Source organism: Phaenicophaeus curvirostris, chromosome 7, assembly GCF_032191515.1.
Source record: "Phaenicophaeus curvirostris isolate KB17595 chromosome 7, BPBGC_Pcur_1.0, whole genome shotgun sequence".
Lineage (NCBI taxonomy): Eukaryota > Metazoa > Chordata > Aves > Cuculiformes > Cuculidae > Phaenicophaeus > Phaenicophaeus curvirostris.
Genome location: NC_091398.1, coordinates 35022169 through 35047442, shown reverse-complemented (window position 1 = coordinate 35047442; position 25274 = coordinate 35022169). Strand labels below are relative to the sequence as shown.

General features: G+C 42.0%; 1 protein-coding gene across 2 annotated transcripts in view; it reads right to left on the bottom strand.

Annotated features, from left to right (window-relative positions):
- The window catches only part of CCNT2 (cyclin T2), a 27455-nt gene extending 4386 nt beyond the window's left edge, over positions 1–23069 (bottom strand). For both annotated transcript variants that reach the window (XM_069861536.1, XM_069861538.1), the window contains exons 1-9: positions 22827–23069; positions 21643–21724; positions 13261–13389; positions 12120–12180; positions 10969–11031; positions 4410–4455; positions 2929–3092; positions 372–442; positions 1–144 (exon numbers count right to left, since the gene is read on the bottom strand). The exon at positions 1–144 is cut by the window's left edge. In XM_069861536.1, coding sequence (XP_069717637.1) covers positions 1–144; positions 372–442; positions 2929–3092; positions 4410–4455; positions 10969–11031; positions 12120–12180; positions 13261–13389; positions 21643–21724; positions 22827–23044 — 978 coding nt within the window. In that variant the 5' untranslated portion in view covers positions 23045–23069. The remainder of the gene's footprint in view (positions 145–371; positions 443–2928; positions 3093–4409; positions 4456–10968; positions 11032–12119; positions 12181–13260; positions 13390–21642; positions 21725–22826) is intronic.
- Between the last annotated feature and the right edge of the window lie 2205 nt (positions 23070–25274).

Here is a 25274-nt window from a genome sequence, read left to right as displayed (position 1 = left end):
TGTTGACGGCTTTTGGAAACTTGCGTTTGCAGCTACACCGCTAACTGTATCCACTAAAATGGAATTCTGCACCAAGGATGAACCAAGAAGCGAGTTCTCGGATACCTGTCCGTCACTTTTAGGTTTCCTAGCAGCCTGATTAGCCTAAGCAAAAGGAAAGAAGCAAGAAAATAGCCAGCTTTAGAACACTTGCACAGTACGGCCTCATTTAGCTCGAAGGGGAGGATAAGAGCTGACTCAAGGTTTCACCCCCTCCCAACCCCGCTGCAGGAATAAAGAGCAAATCAGATACAACTAAACTTTTTCCCTTGGTTCACAGTTCTCCTAATTCACCTCTTTTTGCCAGACACTGTTATAGGAAAATTTCTTACCCGCCAATTTCTAATTCTCTTGAGCCTGCTAGGCGTTTTCTCCAGTATCTGCAGAAACTCATGAGTTAGCTCTGGGTGGAAAAAAAAACCAAAGCCATTTCTTACATCTGAGTCTGTAATGAGCAGGTGAAACTTTAACCATTTCTCTAGACTAACAGTACACAGCTTTTGCAGCAGTCACTACGGGCTGCACACGATTTGAACTTATATTTAATAAAGAATTTTGTTAGACAAGTGTTGAACAAAAAAAGCTACAGTATTTCATTCCAACAGAGTTCTGACCACCACATGCATCCGAAAAATTCTGCTGGGCCAGAACCAGTTCTCTCCTCAGGACTGTACGTTTCCAAGTAACTGCATTTTCGGTAGCTAAAGTATTTCAAGTTCATTGAGAGGAAGAGCGATGAGACATTCTGACCGAGTGTTGTGGTCAGCCACGGATGCTGTGTCCATGGAATCCAAGGACTTTTGCAGCTTCAGATGCCTGGAGGAGTGGATCTTGGTCAGCTGACCCAAACCAACCAAAGACTATTCCCTACTGTAAACATCATGCCCACTGTATAAGTGAGGCACTCTCGGACGGCTCCTCTCAATGCCGGCCGGCCCTCAAGGACCTGCTCGCTGTATTGCTCAGAGTTCAGCTGCTGCTCAGATCACAGTCCCAGTTTTCATGACTGCACAGGCTGAAATTGCTGTGCTGGCAGGACGTGCCATCCAGCCACCACTGCTGGTAGCGCGTGCCCTGTAACTGGCTGAGTATTTTAACATTCAGTTTAGATTTGTAGTGATTATTAGTAGTGCTAGTATTAATGTTAGTGTTTATTAAATCCATTTTCTATTTCAGCCTTCAAGTCTTCCCTTCCTCTCCCAATTCCCCTTCATGACTGCAGGGAAAAGGAAGGGAAGGAATTTATACCTGTTGCTTAGCTGCCGGCTGGAAGGGCTAAACTGGGAAAAGGTTTGAACTTAAGATTTTTCATTCTTGCAGAATCTGGGTTTGTTACTCCAAAAATTTCTAGAGATCGGTACTCACAGCAGCTCCTACAATGACAGACAGGGACTGCCCGAGCTCAATACAAGTGTGAATTTAAAGCATAAATGTCTAAGTCATTGTTTCAGTCACGCCACCCAAGCTTCGGGACCAAACAACAGCTCTGAATGAAATGTAAACCATCTGACCCTTTGAGGCACCTGTTTTAAAGAACAGGTTTCGATTAATTTGTGTTGAAGGCAAAGCAGCCAGCTGTGTCAAAACAGAGATCCCTGCAATTAGCCTGCCCGTGAGGAAATGCAGGTCTCTCTCTGCTTGTCAGCTGCACACAAAAATACTTTCCAATGAAATTTAATTTTACTTGCAAGCTAAAAATAATTAGATACAGTCAGAATCTGAATGCAGAAGTAGATCTCTCACAGGTCTGGAAGAACTGGCTTGTCCAGAACTCCCAAGTTATGGAGTAAGCTGCTCCCTAGTGCAAAACTGCCTCAGCACTCTGGTCTGCCCCAGCTTACTACCCACCCCAGCTCCAGAAATGCTTGTAGAATTAAGCAGCATTCACCCTGAGCTCGCAGCACACTCAGCCTACATGGCATGGGATTTTACAGCTCAACACAACACATGATAAAAATCAACACAATCTAAAAATGCAAAGCCAATGGCCAGATGAGAAGGAGGGCAGGGTGGTGTTTGAAACTACAGTGACAACTTAAAAGAAGCCTACTATGGCACAGACATTTGAACTTGCAATTCCAAGCTCACTCTGTCTCCGTGCTTCAAAGAATAGCTACTCAAGTTTCCATTTTGAAATAAAATAATATTGCCACCAAGAAAGAAAAGCTCAGCAGTCCATGGGGAGCTGCGCTAGGACACATCAAACCCGGAGGCCTCCACCACTGCTCTGAAACATATGTTTCAGTCTTAACAGCAAAGTCCAACACACAGACCTGAAAGCCCCAGAAGCTGCCACAGACTTGAAAGCCCCAGAAGCTACCACCTCCACTGCAGTAGCATCTTCAACTCGGGCTCCACTGTAACAACTACTGTTTCAAAAGACAAACTTCTAGGCATCTGGTCTTCTAGGTACATGCTTTCTTCTGGAAAGATGCTACTTCACAAGAGAAAACATTTTACTGCAGTTTGAGGTATCCCAAGCTATCCGAAACTGTTAATACAGGCTACCTTCACAAACCTGTTTATCCAACTGCTGTATTTAAGAACTGCTGTCTCAACGACAAGGAAGCTGTAAACTTGGACCAGTGATGTATATAAAATGATCGGAATTGCATGACTTGCACTGGCAGATTTCCATCTCTTTTCTGGGTCTAGAAAGCAAGATTCTAACCTGCACCTGCAAAAGGTGTGCAGATGCTCCAGCCCACAGAAATTAAAGAGGTCTCAGATCGAATTTAGTCTTCTGAAGTTCTCCCCTCTCCCATGCTTCTCTCTCACCCAAGGATCCAGTACGCGAAGTTGGTGAGACTTATATTTAGGTGTAACGTTTACTACCCTTTGCTCTCATTTTTACATTAATAAAGCCCATGAAAAGGCAGCAGTACTTACCATCCAATAATTCTAGAGTAACCGAAGGATCTACATATTCCCACCAGTGTTTTCCGTCCGTGGACACTGGGATCTCCCAGTTGGACCACTTGCAGGCCAGGTGAATGCACACACACGCTATCACCGTGGGCTTGTACTGAAGGCAGAACGTAGTAAGGTGAAGACTGCCGCACAGATTTCGTAATGAGGAACCAAAGAAAATCAAACATGGAAAACAGAAAACCCAAAAAACCCAACCATTAGACAGAATAAGAGAACTTGTCAAACAAGAGCAGTTAAACATTTGTTCATGGAACATTTTTTCTGATTAAGCTGGTAAGATGCCCTAGTGCCCTAAGACAACAAAGGGCAGGGCAGTTATCTGATAGAAAAGGTCAATTTGCTTTTGCTATATAAAGTGAGATGAACAGTAAATAAATTTACCAGTTATTCTACTGTATTGAAGTACTAAAAGCATAATATGGTAAATTAGAATTCTATAGTAAAAAGCATGCAGTCTCTGAAAGAGACTATCAGAAGGAATTTAGCCCAACAGTTCCAGCCGCCAAGTGAAGCGCCTGTGGGCTTCATTTGCACTTGGCCTAGACTGGTAGTATTTGTGAACTCGCCTCCAGCTTCCAGCTGGCAGCAGCACAGAGATAGTGATTCAGTTTCACTGCTTTATCACAGCGTTTCTTAACAACTGTTTCAAATACAGAATATGGCCCATCAAGGAACCACCAGGAAATATTTATTTGGAAGAATTCTAATAACCAGCAGACAATTGCTAAAAAACTATCTACACGCAATGTAAACCTATCAAATAAAGCTCAAAAGTTGTTTTGCAAGAAGTAAATGGAAGTCATCAAGAAATCAAAGCTGAAGTCTGCTCTCAAATTCCATCCTTCTGCAACAGGCTACGTACACACAATTGTCATTTGGAATCCTAGGACTTGAAATTCACGTAAGTATTTAAGTTTTAAAACTCTATATTAAGATTAAAGAGCTGTTTCTAAAAGGAAGAACATTGGATTACTACTGGTCTATTTGAAAAGACAAATCAGCTGGCTGAAAAGGTCTTAGGCCCACTACAGTTTTATAAGTTAAGATTGGATTCAATATATTTAAAGTTAAGAGAAAACTGCCATTAACTACAAGTGTAAACTAAAAATAGTTTTGTACTTACCAAGACGCTCGAATTTCTAGGTTAAGTTTAGCTCTTTGTAATCTTTAGCTGCTATTCAGGCTACCAATTTTAGACTTATGCACTCACAATCGAGAAAATGTCATCAGAAAGCACCACTACACTTCTCATTGTGCATTTAACCCCTCTGTGCCATCAGGCCCTTGTACAATACACCGCACTGCAGGCGGGAAGGTACCACCACTGGAGATGGCCCAGTCTCCCGCTGCAACAAGGGTAAGACACGTGTCAGGGGCCCTGCAGTAAAGGAAGCTATAGTGTGCTACAACAGTGCAACAAAGAGGTTCAGGATAACAACCTGTTGGTAGCCATGAAATAGGATGTCTGTGCCAAATCCTTGCTTGCTGTAAAAAAAAAAAAAAGAGAAACAGAGAGGTTAAGTCTCTGCATCAACTTGTCAGGTTAGTTTCAAACTTACAGCAATTTTATCATCAAGAAGCAGCGCTACTTCCACAGAACGGATCTGAATTTAGCTAACTAGCCTTTAAAACAATCTTTTCCAAGATACAGAAGAACCCGTTATGTTCGCTAACTGGAGACAGACCAGTCATTCCGTTCACTGACCCTCCCGCTGCACAACCCACAGGGCAGCTGCCCTTTGCTTACTGACCCTGCAAACGCCTCACACGAGCGTATTTCCTTCTAGGAATAGCTGTTTCCCCTCCCTGATTTGCGGATGGTCCCTGGCATAACCTCAGACTGCAGTAAGGCAGTCAGGAAAAGCCAATTCACAGCACAGTGCAAGTTCTGCTCCTGGAGAGGAGCATGGCAGGACAGTTCGAGAACATCCCCGCCCCTGCCCACCACCTCCCCAAGCCAGCCGCGTCTCTCTCCCCAAGCCCTACAACACAGCAAGCTCCCAAGCTAGATGGTAAAAAGATTAAACGAGTTTTCTGCTCCCTCTAATTAAAAGCACTGTACTCAACATTTTGTTCCACATTTGTTAAACCTACGGCAAAGCTTTGATAGGAAATAAACAACTTCCTTTTAGTTACAGTCAGGAAAAATCCACGCGAGACTGCAACTGCCAGAACCGCAAAGCTAAGGGCTTGGGCTGTTAGAGCCATCCAGCACTGACCCCGACCAGTGACACCCCAACGCTCCTCACTCAGGTAAGAGAACTTACTGTAACATGCATATAATGGGATAGCTGGGCACAAGGGGGTTAACTGGAGATTGAATGCAGCCTTCATTGAATTCTTACTTTGACACTATCACTTGAAATCAGTGCTACCTGCAGAAAGTGTATTGTTGAATTTCACGTCAAAGGGAATTAAACTTTTATTTTAATAATCATTGTTCCATAATGCCTAAGAAAGACCACAACAGCTTTTAAAATGCAATGTTATAACGCATATTTCATAGGTGATTTAACTCAACTTTAACTCAACTAATGATTGCCAAGGAGCATAAATCAGATTTGTCTTTATGCTACGCAGCTGGGCAGTGCTGTGACCTGAGAAGAATATGGAAGCAGCAAGGTAACAGGATCTGTTCCTACACAAAAATTCTACTAATCCATAATAATCAAAAGGTGAACTGACAATGTGTCAATGCCACACTGTAATGTTTAGCGTGTAAACTATAATGATAATTGCACACCAGATAACCATTGAGTTCAACCCTTTCCTCTCCCTCCCATCAAAACCCCATAATGCAGTATTGAAACTATCATAGCAAAATAAATGAAAACACATAGTAGCTGAGTAAGACTGAAATTTATATCTTTCTTTTGATTTTGTAAAGTAACATTTAGAGGATCTTCAACGACTTCTATGTTCTGTAAAGTTAACATATTTCAGTTAAGGGATTAGACCCAGAAGCATCTCTACTCTCACTGACACATCCCTTCTGAACAAGGAAGAAAAGCAGATGCCAGAAAATTTCTATTTAACACCAGCTTGAAAGTTGAGTAAATCAAAACATACACCTGCAAGAAAAGAATCACATCTTGTAACACATTTCAGCTTCAATCAAAAATTAATGTGCCCTACAAGCAGCATGATGCTGTTTCAACTTATTTACAGGTAAATAATCATCACTGCTGAAGTAATTTCAGCTCACGGTTAAAGCCTTTGGTAACATGAGGCTCAACTGAAAACAACTGTTCCTAGCGCTGCTTTCACATTTAGGATAGCTTTGGTTTAGTAGAATATATCACTAAAATTAAAGCTAACAAAACATGGCTCCTATATCTTGGGGTGTTATTCCCTTCACAGCAGTGGAAAGTGCATCTCCAAGTTAAAATAAACTTGAAAGCAGAGGTTAAAACAACCTTGAAGCAGAGGTTAAAACAACTCACAAGTCGCAGACTGGTGACTAGGACGCCAGGCATTAATGATCAGTTTTATATTTTACTCTTCATGAATGATTTAGAAACACACACCCTGCCTCACTGCCCCAGAAGCAACCATAAGGCAGCGGATTAGTGAAACGGTAATAAGCTTTTGAAACAGGACCTGTTGTCCAATACACCTTTCAAAGGGCTACAGTCTCCAGAAATTTCCCAACTCCAAGCCAAAATGCGTTTTACTGGGCACAGCCACACAATTCACAGCTGGTGCAGTTCCAAGGTATCAGAGTCTTTTTGTCAACACTAGGTTATCTTGGATCTTGTGATACTCATGAAAACGTGAATGCGAGTCCCCCTTAGAAGGGTAGTAGCCGGTCATGCCCAGGAACGTGATAACACATTAAGCATTCCCTGGAACAAGGAGATTGCAGGTAAGCCAGTATTGGAAGAGAGGAAGCTTTGCCTTCCGGGCAAAATGGAAAAAGCCACAGGCTCTGAATGCAGCTTTGCTGATGGACACTTGTATTTGGAAAGGGCTGGAGGAGGCCATGGTGCCGGCATTCAGGTCTGAGCAGTTCTTGTAGCTTTGCTTTCTTCAAAGTCTTTAAACCTCGGGAACAGGCCTGTGAAAGCCCGAGGTGGAAGTTCAGAATGTGAAAGCTGCCCGTAGCAGTGCCGGAGTACAACTTGTGTTTAAGATCTTTCCACAGCACTCAGGACACTGAGATTTAAATTCTCCTCTTCAGAATACCCTCTGAAAAAGCAGACTCATCCAGATCCATCTCCTCTTCTGCCACCTTGTCTCTATCAGCCCAGTTTAACCAATGGCAGCTGCACACAGAGATACTATAGTGTGTCTGAACAATTTGATAGTGCAGTTTCCTCAAGAGATTTGTAAGGATCATGGGTATTCAAGATACCTGATAACTTGCAGAGGAGCAAGAATAATCCTAGAAATCCATGCGATCCAATCTTCAGTTCCAAAAGCAGGCTGTGTGCCAAGACAGAAAAAGGAATGACTGAAGGCTTCCCAAGATGGAGATGAGGATACAGATTCTTCCCCTTCAAGTTCCACCAGAAGCAGGCAGGGAACAGATTGATTTTGCACCAGAGCTTAAGAGGACCACATCACGCTTCTCCAGAGCTTAAGAGGACCACATCACGCTTCTCCAGCTTCAGCATTGGGGCAGTTCCACTACTGACCACTCAGCTCGCATTCAAGCCAGCAGGGCAGCCTGACACCAGCAAACAAGTGTTGGTTTTTCTCTTTTTTCTTCTCTCTTCAGTACTGAAGCATCCTTGGAATGGGCACTGAAGTTTACTGCCTGGCCTTCACAGATCCACTGCTTCCAGATTCCTTAAACCTGTGGGATCCTAAGGAATGATGGTCCTGTCTTCTCTTCTCAGTCTCTTGACACTGAGGAAGAATGGTGCAGAAAAGAGACTGAGCCTACACCATTTTCCTTGTCTACTATACTGACCTAACCTCAAAGCAGGAGTAATGTCATGGAACTACAAATCTTTGAAAACCAGAAAGAAGAATTAGATCCCTTATGCCTGAACATTGTAAGTCATTACATAGCCATCAATCACCCCTTATCTACAACGATCTCTGCTGTCTAATACTACTTTCAGAAAGGCTTTCAATCTTAGAGATGAAGAACTGAACCTTCTCTTTTGTTTTATGTTGAAGCCATTATGTTTATTTGCACCAATTCTCACTTAAGTAGTTCAGCTTTGGCTTCCAGCAGTTCATTCTGGTATGCCACCACTTGATTAGCCACTCCTCTGACAAAGGGCTTGGCTGAATCTTTTGAGCATCACCAACAGAATTTAATTGTTTCTTCATTTTATTTTTAGGGGATGTAGCTTACAGATTCACTCGGGTAACAGCGCCAGCATGGAACACACTGCCCCGGATGCAAAACAACAAAAAGCGAAATACAGACTCAGCCATCCTCTTCACTACTAAACTAAATTAAGCCAGCAAAAGTTTGAGGGACCAGGGCATCTTCTCATCAGGTGGCAATTCAGGGCCACATGCTAAGCCAAAACCAGGATACACTTGCAAACCTCAGCTAATTTTGTTGCCTCTCTTTTGATATTTAAATAGTCAGCAACATTATACTCCTCCCTTCCTTCTCCCCACAAACAGTTGAATGTTTTAAGCATAACAGTCTTGAATAAGTTAATCACCTTTAATAAAAAAGGTGTATCACTGCCTTCTGAAACAGTGCTTTTCATCCAAGAGGACACGTTAACAGAACTGGATGCAGCAACCTTGCATTTCTTTAACTTCTCGGTCAACCCTTTTAGCACTACAGGCTTAACACAGACAAGTCTTTGATATATTTGGAAAACATCGAGACTTGATATCCAAGAGTTGAACCTACTGATATTAAAACAACACACTATTCAATAAATAAATGTTAAGATAAAGAGAACTAAAATCATACCACTCTATCTTTAAGGATGCATCACGGTGCCCCAAAGCCCATCTCTTTATTCACTCCATACACAAGACTGATGTTCCACAGCAGTTCATAGAATGGTTTGGGTGGGAAGGGACCTTAAAGATCATCCACTTCCAACCCCGCTGCGATGGGCAGGAACACCTCCCAGCAGACCAGGCTCCTCAAGGCCTCATCCAGCCTGGCCTTGAATACTGCCAGGGAGGGGGCATCCCTGCCCGACTGGCATGCGTGACTACAGATTTCATGCTCAATGGTTTTAATATACAGATTAATTAGTTCTAGGGTTATTTTGTTTGTATTTACTTTTACTAGCGTTCATAGCCTATCCCACCCCTAGGCAGGGTGTATGCTGACAAGAATTCCATTTGTATGCACACACGGTAAGGAGCACACCTGCTCCTGGGAGGTTTCCAAGCATCATGCATACTACATTCACTTTGTACCAGTCCTTGGGGTAAATGCATTTTCAGCCCTCATTAGAGTCTTCAGATGTCAAGACTTGGTATAATATTGAATTCTAGTTATTTTGTTCAACTGCGCTGATGTTACATACTAACTTTAAAATGTCTGATTTAGAAAGTGTCATGCACTTTCAATGCATGGATTTTGCCAGTACCCAAAAGCAGCACACAAAAAGGAAAAAGCTGAGCTCTCAAGAGTGGTGTCCATCCTTGACTAAAGGAAGTTAAAAGTTTGTGTAGCAGTGCGCTGTTCTTCTTGCAGGCTCAAGTCAAATGAACCTGCTGATGTGGAAATCCTGATGCAGCTACAACAGTGCCACCTGCCACCCCTCCCCAGATACTGAGCAGAAGTGTGGGGGCTCACACAAAACAGAGAAATAAGTGCTCACGTTTATACTGACCAACAGCTAAGAAAATCTAAAGCAAAACCCTACAGAGCTGCTGATACAGACTATTGGGTGTCAAGTTCAATTACACTTATATGCACCAAGGCACAATCAAGTCTGGACAAAAAGCAAAAGCCCATTCTCTTATAGCAAGAGCAGCAAAAAAGCTACTTTATATGCAAGGAAGTTACACACAGCACCGGTGATGTTCAGAATCAAACTCTGAAGATACTACACCAGCAAACTACTTACAAATGAGAAAGATACTTTTCCTTCAAAGAAATACTTTAATTCCAGAGTTACTAAAAAGAGATGCAGTTAACTTGATCAAGTTGCACTAATTTTTCCTACGTTTTATAGAGGAAAAAAACAACCAAAATTTTTAAGCATTTTGTATTTTTTAGTGCAAGAGCAGCTATGACTAAAGACTAACAACCATGATCTATGAATTTCCAAATACTTCTTAATTAAGGAACATAATTAAGTGAAAAGCTTCTTTAGGTGCTTTTACAACTGGTTCCTAATTTTCTTCATCCGCCATTTTATGAGAGGATTCTTTTTTCTTGTTTTTAAGGCATCAAAGGAAACCAATTTAAGAATTGAAGAAGATGTGCCAAAAGTCAACAAAAAAATATTACAGAACAAAACAGGTTTCTAGCTAGAGTCACACAGACGAGCCACACACAAGTTAGGGAAGATGATTGTTTAACAAAAGGTTTGGGGTTCTGTGCTACCATCCAAAACAAGTACAAAAACCCTGCTCCAGAAAAGGAAAAAAGTCATTCACATCTTAAAGCACTTGCATGTGATAGCAGCCCTGCCATACTCTCTTTATCTCTCAGTTCATTACCTAAAAAGATTCGCTGGACAGAAAGCTACCATTAGCCATCCATCAATACACAGACTACACTTTACTTTGTAAAACTACTTCAGAGTGAAACCAATCAACCCAGAATGATACTGCACAGCTGGCTACTCAGTTCACTACGAACCAATTCTGTCACTTGAGAAAACATAGAATACACATTGTTAAAATCGAAGCTAATATGCAAAAAAATTATGAAGGACAGAGAACCGGACTCTTTATCAGACTCGAAAGGTTATGGTGAAGCTTTTGGTAATTAGCCTTAAACAAACTCTTTGGATATCGTAGTCAAATATCATATTAGACAAATAACATCACCTTCAAATTTTTACTAGAAATGTAAAAAAGGACTTACGGAAGTGGTTAAAAGTCACTGACCTCTCACTAATTGCGTACATTTCACAACATCTGTGTGTGGATGTTCAATGGTAATCTCAAAACCTGAGGGGTTAAAAATACATTTTAGAACTATACATTTCCACTTATTCAACAGAAAACCAAACCCCTTTAATTCTCCCACAGACCTAGAATGCTTGCTAAACCTTTGCACAGAAGGTCATGTAATGCTATTTCACTGCCTTTCATTCTGTGGATTTTCATACATTTGAATGGCAGATGATATGGCCATTTCCAGATCAATTAGTAAAACATTTCTTCTGTAATCAAAACCCCTAACAATATATACATTTCGGAAGCTACTGTGTTTTTAAAGCCGAACATATCTGAACAGCTTCTAGTGCATTAAAGTCAGTAAAAACTGTATTACAGGCACATTGTAATACGCATGTGTATACACACGCTTTATTCATCAACATCTGGGATTTAAACATGCTACATCTATGAAATTACACATTAAATCAATTTGTAGGTCAGTGACTTAAGAAACCTTTCTCTGCTTATGACACTATTTTAAGAATTAGGTCACTATTGTTAGCTTTTTTTTTTTTCTTAAACAATATACTCAAGGTAGTACTTAAGAACATCTAAGTAAGCCAGTATTCTCAGATCCGCTGGCTGTAATTGTCTCAATGTTACTTTAAAATGAGAAGGGTTTCTTATCAGATAGTCTCATTTCAAGTTTTGGAATCACTTGAATCCATTAAAGTTACACCACAACTTGTGATACTGAGAGGTAGCAACCCTGCTCAAGTACACAACGTACTCCTATTGAAAGGCAAAGTGAGGAAGAGCACTTGGCGTAAACCTCCTCCCAGTTAACCTTGTATAACTGACATTACCTTATACAAAGGGATATCAATGTAGTTACTACTTTGGAGTAAAATCTGCTTGGAAGGGGACACATTTCCACCCCACTAAACTGTCAGAAATGTCACAAGTGTAGATATGCCTTTTTTTCCCTCTAAAGTGAACATAGTACCGCTAAAACAAAACTAAACTCACAGCTCAGAAGTTGTATACCAAAATAGTAAAATTCTAGTAACCAACAGCACACCAAAAATCCAGTTACTTGGGTCCCATTACTTCTTCACAGTAAGCTGGCTGCACAGAAGATGATTAGAAAGACATACCTAAAGTTTGAAGCATTATTGTTTCAAGTATAACCAGCTCTTGGGCTTGCTGAAGGTATGCCTGAAACAAATAAGCAAATAGGTCAAGACGTAGCTATCTGCTGTCTCAAAATTTCAATCACACACTTCCTATGTGAACACTGGTATGAGCAACAAAGTCAGGAACACTACGCAGGCCAGTCAGAACTGACAGCTCAGAACACTTCACTGGGGTAATACTTTTTTCTGCCATCACAAGTGTTACTGCACATTCAGTCCTATCAGCATAACTCCCTTTCACAGTCAGATTTATCTAGTCTGGGTATCATATAACCTATTCCAGCAAAGCGTTTTTGGGAGAAGCAATGGGGATGCTGTAAGAATTACAAAGGCTTGCCAGTGCAAATCAACTCAAGTATTTCTAGGCATGTTATCCATTTTACGAGTACTTTAAAATACAGCTGGAGATACTCAGTTTGCCTAACTTAAGCTTGTGGGCTCCAAGACATGTATATATACACCTCCATGAGTCATTCCAAAAACTGGGAGCACAGCAAAAGTGCTCACATAGTCATATACGTCAGCTGCGGTCCAGCAGGGTGTAACTAGCTCAGCCTGACCTTCAAGCAGAACAACCCTGGCACATTTCCACCATAGCTCCTGATATGTTTGGTTTCAGGAAGACTCGTCTCAGGAAAGAAAATGTGAATGACAGAGTAAGTGGAAGTTGTACAAACTTTGGCAAATGAATGGAAGAAAATTTATAGCAAAAGCGGCTGACAACTGTATCGCACCCTTTAAAGCGGAATATAGACAATGGTGCAGAGCGAGCCTCTGGCTGAGGAAGGTGTTCTGAACTCCTCTCTGCACAAACTGTGTAACTTACGGGACCATGCACAGAACCTCTTATTTAACATCTAGACTAGTCTTCTACTACACATGCAAAAGGTTTAAAACTAAGGCAAGCTGAAGATGGAACAATCTTTTCCAATTTCCTAACACAAATATTTGAGTCTTTAAGCTAAATACAAAGTAATCAAGGACTTTAATGCTGTAAAACCAAAAGATTTTTCTAGTTTGCAGACAACCTAGTCAAGACAATGCAAGAGTTCCTTATATGAAGCATCATCTGATTGTTTCTAAAACCATCACTGCCACCTACATCACTCTTTGTATCCAGTTGTGGCTCTGGAGGATGAAGACAGGCATGTGCTACTTTAATAACATGTTCAAGTTTCCGTGGCTGTTCTTCCACTTTTGCAGCCAAAAACAATGCTGTAGGAGATATTATCTGCAGAAAAAAAAAAAAGCAGCATATTTTAATTTTTTTACAAGTAGGACTTGAATTTTTATCAGAAGTCTAAACTGGTAAATAGAAAAGGTTGAAGAAGCTGGATTTGTTTTTTAAACAGTTCTGAAATCACGCAAGGCAATAGTAACCAGTCATTTTCTGTTTCATAACCAACTTAATCCTCTCAGCATCACAGGGAAGCAGCAGCATAAATGCCGAGTTACATTTGTGAGAAATATGTCTGATGTCAAACTTATTCTAATTCAACACAAAAAGCACAGATCTGATCCAGAAGGTTTAGTCACACTAGAACAGGCTGTATCAAGTCAAACAGACTTCTCAAGAAAGTTCATCCAATTTATTGCACAGTAGTGAGTCATTACATCACCTTTTCAGTAAAAGTCAAAACAGCTGATCATAAGTTCTGTGAGCATATGATTATCCAAAAAAAGCAAGAAACTTTGCTGAGAATATTAATAAAATCAACTTGTCATATAAATATAGGTTGTATAAGTAAAAGCGTACTTTTAGAAACTTTACACCCAGTAGTATTTGGAGGGTTCACAAAACACCAGTTACACCAAACAGTCGTAAACACTACAAATTACATTTAAAAATGAGAATTTTCATAAAACTCTAGGTGTCATAAGCTGGCAGCAAAGCTCCCATTCACAGTTCAGTATCACCTGGAGAAAAAGAAACTAAGAGGAGACCTTATTGATCTCCACAACTAGCTGGAAGTATGTTGTGGAGAGGTGGGGATTGCATATTAGGAATTTCTGTAGTGAAAGGGTTGTCAAGCATTGGAAGAGGCTGCCAAAGGAGGTGGCTGAATCACCATCCCCGTAGTTGTTTAAAAGATGAGTAGATGTGTGTGGTCTAGTGGCAGACAGCAGGGCTGGACTGACGGTTGGACTGGATTATCTTAGAAGTCGTTTCCAACCGAAACTATTCTGCGATTCTGTTCGGTATGAAGTAGAGTTCTGACGGTTGGCTATCAGCTAGAATGATGTATATACATACAGAACATGGCTAGCTGTAAACATCTTAGAAAGAATCATGGTCCTCTTTGTAGGCACAAGTTGCCAACATTAAACAGGAATTAAAATGACAGCAAAAATCTTCATGCAGACAAAAGCAGATGAAATTGGTTAAAATTACATCAGTGTAAAGGATTCAATCAGAGACCGCAATATCTGCTTGTTGAGTACTTAATAAATGCATGGTGCAAGGAGTGAAGGTATTGCATTTCCCATTCCACAATCAGGTAGAGCTAGAACAGCAACCACATTTCCTTCCTAAAATGATGGCTGGTTTGGAGGGTTTTCTTCACTCAGCAAGCAGCCACTTGCTATACCAAAATGGAACACTTGGAATATATAAAAAACTTTACCAAACTAATTGGAATTGAGCATCTAAGTGGTTACTTACCTATCACATTTCAGGAGCTTTCAAAGGTATTGAGGGAGGACTTTTTCCCTTCTTAAATCCCTTTGAAACATCCACTTGGATCTTAAATAAAACTTGCAAGTTGGCAGACTTGTAGAAAACTGACACCCTGGGAATGTGATACCCTTTGACGCACAGAAATGAAGAAATGTGGAAATCTAGTATTTTAAAAATTCCAAACCACCCAAAACAAGTCTCAGGGAGCAAATTTTTCCACTGCGGATACAAAAGAACTACTTTCTTTTTAAGAAGCTGGTAACATAAGCCTTACAAACAAGTGAAACAAAAACCTGAAGCCAGGTGCTGCTGAACAAGGCCACATTAACTCTGCCATTTCGGACTTCTGATGGTTTCTGAGGAGTTCCTGCGCACACTGCTTCAAGTAATGATTTGAAACTCTGGAAGAAATTCCTCTTCTTAGGGACATACTACTTGAAATACACATCACTTAAGCTGGGAGATAAACTTCTGAACACTCCATGTGAAGGAAAGACTTTTTGGAGTTCAGAAAGCTGAAGTATCAACAGTTCTGAAGCACCAGAAGATGCACAGTGGTGCACACATGAATAACCCAACACAACACGGAAACGCTGTCTAAGGATATTTTATAGAACACACAAACTGTGCTCCTGCTGAGTAACGCACAAACTCAGACAAACCTCTCCTGTCTACAGTTGTTTTATCCATAGAAGCTCTGTGGTAGCCTCTCCCCAGTGTGCCTCAACAACTTAGGGCAGGCTTAAGTGAGGTGTCTGAGGTGAGCACTTCCACAGCGAGGACAGCCTAGGAGGAAGGATTACATTCTCAGACAATCCTGGGCTTCTGGGAAAAGCCAGATTAGCGGATGGGGCCAGGAAGTCAGAGAAACAGGAACGACAGAGAAAAGAAATTGGGAATGTTTAAGAATCAGTTATAAAGAAACAAGTTTGACAAGAAGATAATGGACAGAAAGGAGGAGGAATTAATGAGGACATCAGAGAGACTAGAACTGGCTCAGGTGGTTTTTTTTTTTAAAATCAGGAGAAAGAGCATAATGAAGTTGACCACCACAGATTGAAACCTAAGACTTCACACAGTGAGGTCACTGAAGAAGGAAGGTCAAGTCATGAAGTGTACGGAAGCAGAAATAGTAAGGAAGCAGAAATAGAATGAAAGAGGGCGAGAAGCTGCAACAGAAAATAATCGAAGATCCTTTCCACTTCTCTTGCATCACACAATTCCTTCTCTCTCTAGCTGTACCATCCCCACCATGCATCACACGCTCATCCTCAAGAACCTCCATTCAGACTTTGCAATTTTTCTAACTTTGTGTACAAGTGTACTACAAACATATCCTAACAAACTCTCTTTTTACGTAGTTTGTGGGTATAGTTACACAACACGGCATTTTCACAATTCACCCTTCTGAAATATTAACTTCCAACAGTTACCAAGACTGTAAATATTTACATTTCACAGGGGCATTTTCTTCAAACTAAGTCACCAATAACTGCATAATTAAATCAGCAGACTCCTACCCACTGTTATTCTACTTCTGACTGCACTCAAGTTTTACTGGGTTCCAGAAAAGCACCTTTTCATCAGGCTGACTTCAGGGTATCTTCTGATTTAATGAAAAGGATCAGTTCTGTTCAAGAAATCTCCACACAATTCCTCATCCCCAAGACCACACATAAAACACAGTTCTGGAGGTTGGTTTAAGTCAAACTAATTAACTGGCATTTAACTCTGGTTCATCAGAAATCTATGTACACCTCAATTATCTATTTCCTTAGAACAGAAGTGTTGGCTTCTGGCCGAAGAATTTCAGGTCTTTGTCTTGTTTAGAACTAGGGTTCTCACTCCCAATTTAGAGCAGGTCAGTATTTTTGTTTCCCTTGGTATTTGCTTGGGAAAACAGACATCTTAATAAAGTTTCAGACTTGGCACGCACACAGTTTTCAGTGAAGATGACACACCCTGCTAAGTGTAAAACTGGCAAAGTTACTCAAACACTTGCATTCATTTCCAATTCTCAAAAATGGCAGAAAAAGCAAATTAGAACAAAAAATCAAAATTAAAGACAGACTAGATAAAGCTGTAAGCTTTCAATATATAAATATCTTCATTTGTCTTAAAACAAATGAAATAAGCTATCTACCACACAAAATATTCTTTAAGACTTAGAGAAATATGTCCAGAACACCGCACGCAATTTATGAAACTAAACCCTGTTTTTACACCAGCTGAGAATCTCAGAAGCCAAGTCCCACTGAAACAGAAATAACAAAATGTAACAGCCTTATTGTTACAAGCCCAAGCACATTATGCAACAAGTTTTATTGGTAAATGCAGCAGAAGCCTTTTTTCACTTACAAAGTACAGGACATTGTAAAAACAGGGTTGCTACAATGAAGACACTGGGAATAACCTCAGAATAGGCAGTCTTCCCAGAACTCCTCCCTGTCTCTTTAATACCAATATAAGTATGTTTTTATACTTGATACAAATTAGCTAACCACATGAAGGGGCTCCAGTCTATAATAGGGGCTTTTCAACTAGAAACACAGAGTTGCAAGGCTTCTTTTATTATAACCAAGAGCTCACATTGCACAGAAACAGCAAACGTTAACTTGACAGAGTGAAAACAGATCTGAAGTGCCCAAAACAGCCTTGTTAAAGCTTGACGCATATTATGAAAGGTTTAAGAACTCTGCATCACCTGCAAAGTCAACTGTTTAAAACTGAAAGTTGGACAGGGCACAAGAGACAGGAAGGGAATACAGAGAAATAGGAAACAAACAAAGAAATCCCTCCACACAACTCACCTACCATGCACTTGAGGGAAAAAAAAATCCCTCCTGCAGCCTTCTTTAGACACTTTGACAAAGTTCCAGTGTACGTCACACAAAATAACCCACTTGACATCAAGTACGCCTTCAGCTGGCTGGCTGGCATCCACATGGCATTTCTAAGGATTATATTTAAAAATACAGCTACTATCTGGATGCCTTGCCTCTTATTTCCAGCATACCAAGGACTTTTCCCCCCGTCTCTGTTGTTCAAATCACAGGGTACTAAGAATAAGCCTCTAAAAGAGGCTATTTGCTATATAATGTCCAACACACCAAGTACTACAGAAACAGTACTTCCAGACAAATATTAATTTTCAAGATATTTTGAAGTATCACTAACAGCAAGGCTATTTTCTATGAAAAGCCAGCCCCACCCCTTGCTAATGTTAGCATTGACTAACTCTACACAGAGCAAACCAAAGTTACTGTGCCCTGGTCTACAGTAACAGACAAAGAATGACTTGTACTGCTGCTGAGGAGATCCATAGCAGTTCCTCAGAAGTTGTGTGCATGGCTGGGGAACATGAATAGTCAGGGCATCCAGTTCTATTCACCAGAATTGGTAAAGAAAGGTTCCCCCCTGTTACTGGGGCACAGCAACCTTGCAAGGCCTCAAACTGCTTTGACTGCAACATGAAAACTCCAACGCCTCCTTCTCTGCAATGCACAGAATCGTTTGGGTCTGAAGGGACCTTAAAGACCATCCAGTTCCAACACCCCTGCCATGGGCAGCAATACCTCCCATCAGACCAGGCTGCTCAAGGCCCCTCCAACCTGGCCTTAAATATTTCCAGGGAAGAGGCATCCTCAGCTTCCCTGGGCAACCTGTGCCCAGGCCTCACCACCCTCAACATGAAGAATTTCTTCCTAATGCCTAATCTAAACCATCCCCCTTACCAATTAAAGCCATCCCCCGTCGTCCTATCACTCCATGCCCTTGTGAACAGCCCCTCCTTAGCTTTCCTGGAGCCCATTCAGGTACTGGAAGGTCGCTATAAGGTCTCCTCAGAGACTTTGCTTTTCCAGGCTGAACAGCCTCAAATCTCTCAACCTGTCCTCATAGCTGAAGTGCTCTAGTCCTCTGATCATCTCCGTGGCCTCCTCTGGATCCACTGCAAGAGTTCCATATCCTAAACCTATACATAGCTAAAAGTATATCATTCATAGATAATCACAAGTGACTTGCTAGCCTACATTAACTGCAAAAATAGGGTTATTTGGTCATTAGAGCAGTAAACGCAACACATTCAAAATGAACCAAGTCTACATTAACTTTTATGCACTACCCCTGTGGCTCTACAGATTCAAGATGCTTTTGGGAATTCTGTTCCCTATCCACAGCTGACTCAAAATCTTGAAAGCCTGCAAAACTGTTTAGCAGTAACATATACTGATGAAAAAATCACCCAGAACTAAGACAACAGCTACTCAGTAAACAAGCTGGTGCTAGAAGACTTATTCATTAACAATGAAGTGCATGTCACGTCTATGCAAGACATACATGCATATTTGTATAACCCAGCGATTATACATGACCATAACTATGCAAGTGTTTACTACTTGACTAAAACCATCAATCTACCAACAAAGCAAGAAAACAAAGGCTACATGTTTTCAGCTGGAGATAATATGGTGTTCTGACTAATAGCCATCTGATTTTCCAGCCCCAGCCTTCAGGTTTGTTCTTGCCATGGATAAACATCACTACATGCATGCAACAAAGAAATGTTAGAGACTTCATACACTGCAGACAATTCTAGTTAGGTCTTGGCTTCAAGACTGCCAGCAACTTCCTATTTAATTTGCAAGGGTTAGTTTCTTCCTGCAGTGGATGAAGTGTGTCACATTTTTTAGCTTCCCAAATACTCTGGATATTTGATATTAACTATTTATTACAGTCCTTGGCTTTTGCTTTCTCTACAGAGGATGTGCCAGATGGTTTGGGAGTACTTTAAAAGCAACTCTCACTCCCTTTGAGACAACTCCATTTACCCTGCAGGAAAATAAGTAAGAAAATGCATTTGCCCATCAGCACACACACAAAGCTGCTGTCTGGCCTTACGCTGCCAGACAGTAATTCAGCAGGAGTCAGTATTACTAAGTGCTAACTTGCAGTGCACTTTCCTTTGACTTTTCTTTGAATACTCCTACCTGAGAACTAATTTAACAATACACTTTCCTCCTCGTAGTAGCTGCCAATTCCATGGCATTCAGCCTTTACATCATTTCTTTGTGAATTTTAAGATTCACAGATATAACTTAAGACATATATTTCATAACAAGTTTTCATACATCTAAATACTAACACCCTTCCAGTGTGTCTGGTGAAAACCTGAACACAACAGCTAAATCTACCTAAATCTATCCTTAGATTACCAGGTAACAGCAGGCGATGTCTGCAACACAAGCCCCTGCTACAGCACTCTCCACAGAGCAACTTCTCCATTCCATGTAGCTATGCCTAGTTCATCAAATCTACAAACCATTCAGTCACAGCAAACTTTGGATGCCCCTTCAGCTCCTCCTCCATTGGCTGCAGGCTACTGCTACACGGGTAGGTATGTGGAGGGAAGGCTGGAACAAGTGTTTTCCTGCCTTCACTCAACACACTACAAAAACACTTTCAAAGAGTGTATTTCACCACAAAGCTCACCAGAGTTCAATTTTTATGCATACTAGTCTTGCTCCAAAACCAGAAAACTGTTTTAGGAAGTACATTTCACGCGTTTATCCATTCAATACACAGCTCTATCACTATACAATCAAAACCTGCATTATATGTTTCTTCTGGTTACAGTGTTTTGGGCTTATGCCTGCTTATACTTCAACACTGTAACTTTTATCACAAAGATCTGTAACATCACAGCTTCAGTAACAAGCTTGCTGTGAGCTTGACTTTACCTCATATTTAGCACAAAAATATTAAACACACTTCTGAAATGTACTACAAACTGATGTGTATCACTTGACAACCAAACAAGATGCTCATTTGCTCAGCCAACAATGACAAACAAATTCACACCAGACAAAAGTGCTGGTTAACACCATAACCCTCCATGTACCTGCCCAAATTTCAGAAAGTGCAAGGTCTACAAGATTCTACCCCTTGGCAGACCAAGGTCTGCTCCAGTCTAGAGCATAACATCCACCACAATCTCGACCTGTTTATTATCACAAAAAGCCAAGATCTGAGAGAACTCATCCTCACTACCTGGTGATATATCATCACCTTTACTGACTGTTCTTGCAAAGTTAGCATCAAACATTGATGAAAACTGGTTTTTTTTAAGCACAAGAATATCTCCAATATCATATTACTGGTTTTCTAACTATTGTATCCAACACTGGACGTTAAAAAAGTATTAAAGTTTTCGAGTTGGGTTCTCCAGTTCCACACCCATCAGAAAATCACTCAATTACAAAGTAATTTTGAAGAAGGTTTTGGTTCTTCATAACATGTTCTGTTTTCAGATTCAGTGCACTCAATTCATCAGCTGAAACAAGAGACCCAACATTTTCTCATCAGATTTAAAGATCTAATATGCCTTATCATCAAGCTGCTTAAGACTTACACGGCTTTTTAAGAACGGATACACACATAACCGTGCTATTAATTCAGACACACCATGCTAGCATAACTAGTAACTTCATTAAGAAAAACATGTGTTCCTATACATCAGCCTTTCACACTCCAGCACATAAGCACCAGCCAGATTCCAAATGCCTAAATGCATTCTTCACACATCTGAAATGCATTTACTGATGGTGCCTACTTTATTTCAATGGTGGAAGACAAAATCTAATGGCCACTAGTTAAAACAGAAGAAAAGAAATATCATTATTGCTTCTAAACCACTGATAAGAAAGCAGAATTCCTATAAACAGACCAAATTTTAGACTCCAGCGAAGGAATATAACCCTTGTCAGTCAGACTGCCAAAATTTGTTACCGCATTTCGAATCATACTTACATTTCTGTTAAATTTCGTGAAGGAATGATGCATATAAAACCTGTGCATGTAAACAATTGCAGTATTTATCGTCAGCTGAGATCTGGGAGATTGAATTAAGGAAACACTATATATTCAGAAAACAGTTTACAAGGGAAAGGCTTTCTACATCAATCACTGCTTTCAACACGCTCCCTTCAGCTGAAATCAATCACAGTCACAACACTTCAGACAGTAAAGCAAGCATAAAGTGAGCTGATAAGAAACACATATCTTTCCTATCTCCTTTACAGGCAACATGGAAATCCCCATCCCATCCGCTGGATGAGGACTCCTCACTAGGCGACACACACTGTGCTGCTGTCGCAGGTGCTTTTGTTTAGCTCCAATTCAACTATTTCAAAAGCCAGTTTGCTGTTTCAGCCCTACTCTTGCTCATACTGAAAATGCCAGCAAATAAACCCTCTAAGACTCATTTTGGAGTTTTAAAAAGTGAGCATCCTTTAATCAGGGCTGGGCAAAATGAGAGAGCTATCTCCATCAATTATGTGCAGTGAGACAACAGCTGGGGACAGAATATATTTCCCACTTCCATGTATGTGTATAAATTGTCCCAGAAATCTTACGCATAGTCTAGTACTTTCTGAGGACTAATTTTCATGTTATTATGACCTTCACAAAAGTCGAATCTCTTGCTGGCTCCAGCTTTCTGTCTGACTTTGCATCTGAGATAGGTAAAGGCTCGAACAGAAGCAATTATAAAAAGACACATCTGTTCAGCACAGACCATATTGAACACAAGACGCAAGTGCCTAAAAAAACACTATTTGAAAAAAACCACACTATAAAACCCCCATGTTATCAGAGGAACACTGACTAACTTCCAGAAATACAATTACTAGCATGAACTTAACTCTAGCTTAAATCAAAATATTCCACGTTTTGTAACAGCAACTACTCTTTGTATCAGGATCTCTTTTTTTAACCAAACTACCGGACGGCGAAGGAGGAGACGCCGGTCCCGAAGAAAACGACCCCGCCCGGTCCGGGATCCCTCAGCACGAACCCAACCGAGGCCCCGCACCCCGGCCCAGCCGCCCACAAAGAACGCGGCCCCGGGGGCTCCCGCCAGGCCCCTGGGCCCCATCTCGCGGGATTCCGGGCCCTCCCGGTGTGGCTCCCGGCCCCTCGCCTGGCTCGGATACACGTTGAGGCGCTGCCCCATGTCCTGGATGAGGTTGGCGGCCTGCTGCCGGTACGAGAGCTCCTTGTCGGCCTCCACGCCGCAGCGCCGCGACGGCGTGTTCTCCAGCTGCTCGCGGCTGAAGAACCAGCGCGATGACGGCGGCGACGACGAGGCCGCCCCCGAGGAGCCGCCGCCGCCCCGCGCCGAGGAGCCCGCGCCTGAGCCCGTCGCCGCCATGACGCTGCCGCCCCCGCGCGCCGGCACCGCCGCCCGCGCCGATCTCGCGAGAGCTGCCGGCCCCGCCCGCTCAAAGCGCCGATCTCGCGAGAACTGCCCGCGGTACCGATCTCGTGAGAACTTCCGGCCCCGCCCGTCCGAGGCGCCGATCTCGCGAGAGCTGCCGGCCCCGCCCGCCTGCAAGCGTTGATCTCGCGAGACCTGTGGGCCCGCCCGCCTCCCGCTCTGCTCTCGCGTGAATCCCTGTGCGGCCTCGACCATAGAGGCGGGAGGGCAGGTGGCGAGAGCGGCCACAGGCGGGGGAGGAAAGATGGCGGCCGCAGGTTGGTCGGGAGGCACCTGCCTCTCGTAGAGGCGTTAAGGTGGGGAAAGGGCTCTGAGATCAGTGCCTGAAGGGGCTGCATGAGAGCTGGGGAGGGGCTGTTTGTAAGGACACGTGGTTATAAAATGAGTGGCAAGGAGTATAAACTGCAGAGGGGCGTATTTAGATGAGACATGATGAATTTCTTCACGCTGAGGGTGGTGAGGCGCTGGTCCAGGTTGCCCAGGGAAGCTGTGGCTGCCCCATCCCTGGAGGTGTTCAAGGCCAGGTTGGATGGGGCCCTGGGCAGCCTGGTCTATCGGGAGGTGCCTCTGCCCATAGCAGGGGGGTGGGAACTGGATGATCTTTATGGTCCCTTCCAACCCAAACCATTCTGTAATTCTGAGTTTCTTTACTGAAAGGGATCTCGGGCACTGGCAGAGACTGCTCGGGGAGTTGGTTGAGTCCCCATTCCTGTAGGCATTTAAAAGACAGGCAGCTGTTATACTTAGGGACATGGTCTAGTGGTAGACTTAGCAGGGCTGGATCGACAGTTGGTCTCAATGATCTTACAGGTGTTTTCCAACTGAAATCATTATGTGATTGTCCAGTCCAACCATCAGCCCACCACCACCGTGCCTACTAAACCACAGCCTGAAGTGTCACATCTACACGCCTTTTGAACACCTCTAGGGACGGTGACTGCCACTTCCTAGGCAGCCAGATCCAATGTTTCACCGCTCTTTCAGTAAAGAAATTTTCCTAATATCCAGTCTAAGTCTCCCTTGCACAACTTGAGGGCGTTTCCTCTCGTCAGTTTTCACTTGAAGTATAAAACTCATGAACCTATGCTGACTGGTCCTGACCATGTGGTTATCCTGTACGTGCCACCTGATGGCACTGACCATGATCTGCTCCATAAGTTTCTCCAGCACTGAGGTGAAGCCAACAGGCCTGTAGTTCCTTCAATCCTCCTTCCTGCACTTATTGTAGGTGAGCACCACATTTACTGATCTCCAATCAATTTTAAACTCTTACTGCACTGAGGTGAAGAAATGTAGCCTTCTCTCTTCCCTTGGGGAAAATACATAGCTCTCCTAAACGTATGTCTTGAGCTCAGTCTGCTGAGCAGATCCATTTAAACCTGTTTTAAGGCCTGCTGCGATGCAGCGTGCCGGCAGCTCTTGCTGGGCGTGCACACACAGGACAGAGGAAACCTTGGCGCTTTACGGGTTCAGTTACAGATTTCAGCAGCAGCTTGAGATTACTGGATTCAAGGTTCAAAGGCACTTGTTTTTTACTTGATTTCTGATTATTGTGGATCAAAAAGAGAGCTCCTAAGTGCTCTTCTAATGTTGAACATCTGCCACCAGTGCTCTACAGCAGTTTTGTTCACCTAAAATTATGTTATAACCACTTCTCTTACAGCTTTAGGGCATATTTACTACCAGCAGTTCTGTTATAATTTTCTAACTGGACCCAAAAGAATACTAATGAAACACAAGAGCTATGATGCAGCAGGGACAGATCTGCAGTACTTTCCTCATCTTCCCAACTGTAAATCATCTTTAAATTTTTGCATGGGCAGAGGAAATTTAACTGCAAACACTTCTGTTGTAATTGGGAGCTGATCTTTGCCTTCACATTTTTGTGCCTTTAACAGTTTTAAAGTGCAATGTTCTTCCTCGTTGCTTAAATCATTGTGAAAAACTTGTGGAGTTTGAGTGTTCAACTTAGATTTTTTTATTCTTTCAGTAGTTGATGGAAGAGTATTAAGAATGTCCTTGTCTGACTGTGTAATTAGAATTTTACATTAGCTTTGTTAATGAAGAAAAGGAAGATGTAGGGAAGATGATATGTGCCCCGTGTTAAAAATCTTAACACATCGAGAATAAGTAGACTATCATTAAATAATGACAGTGCATAATG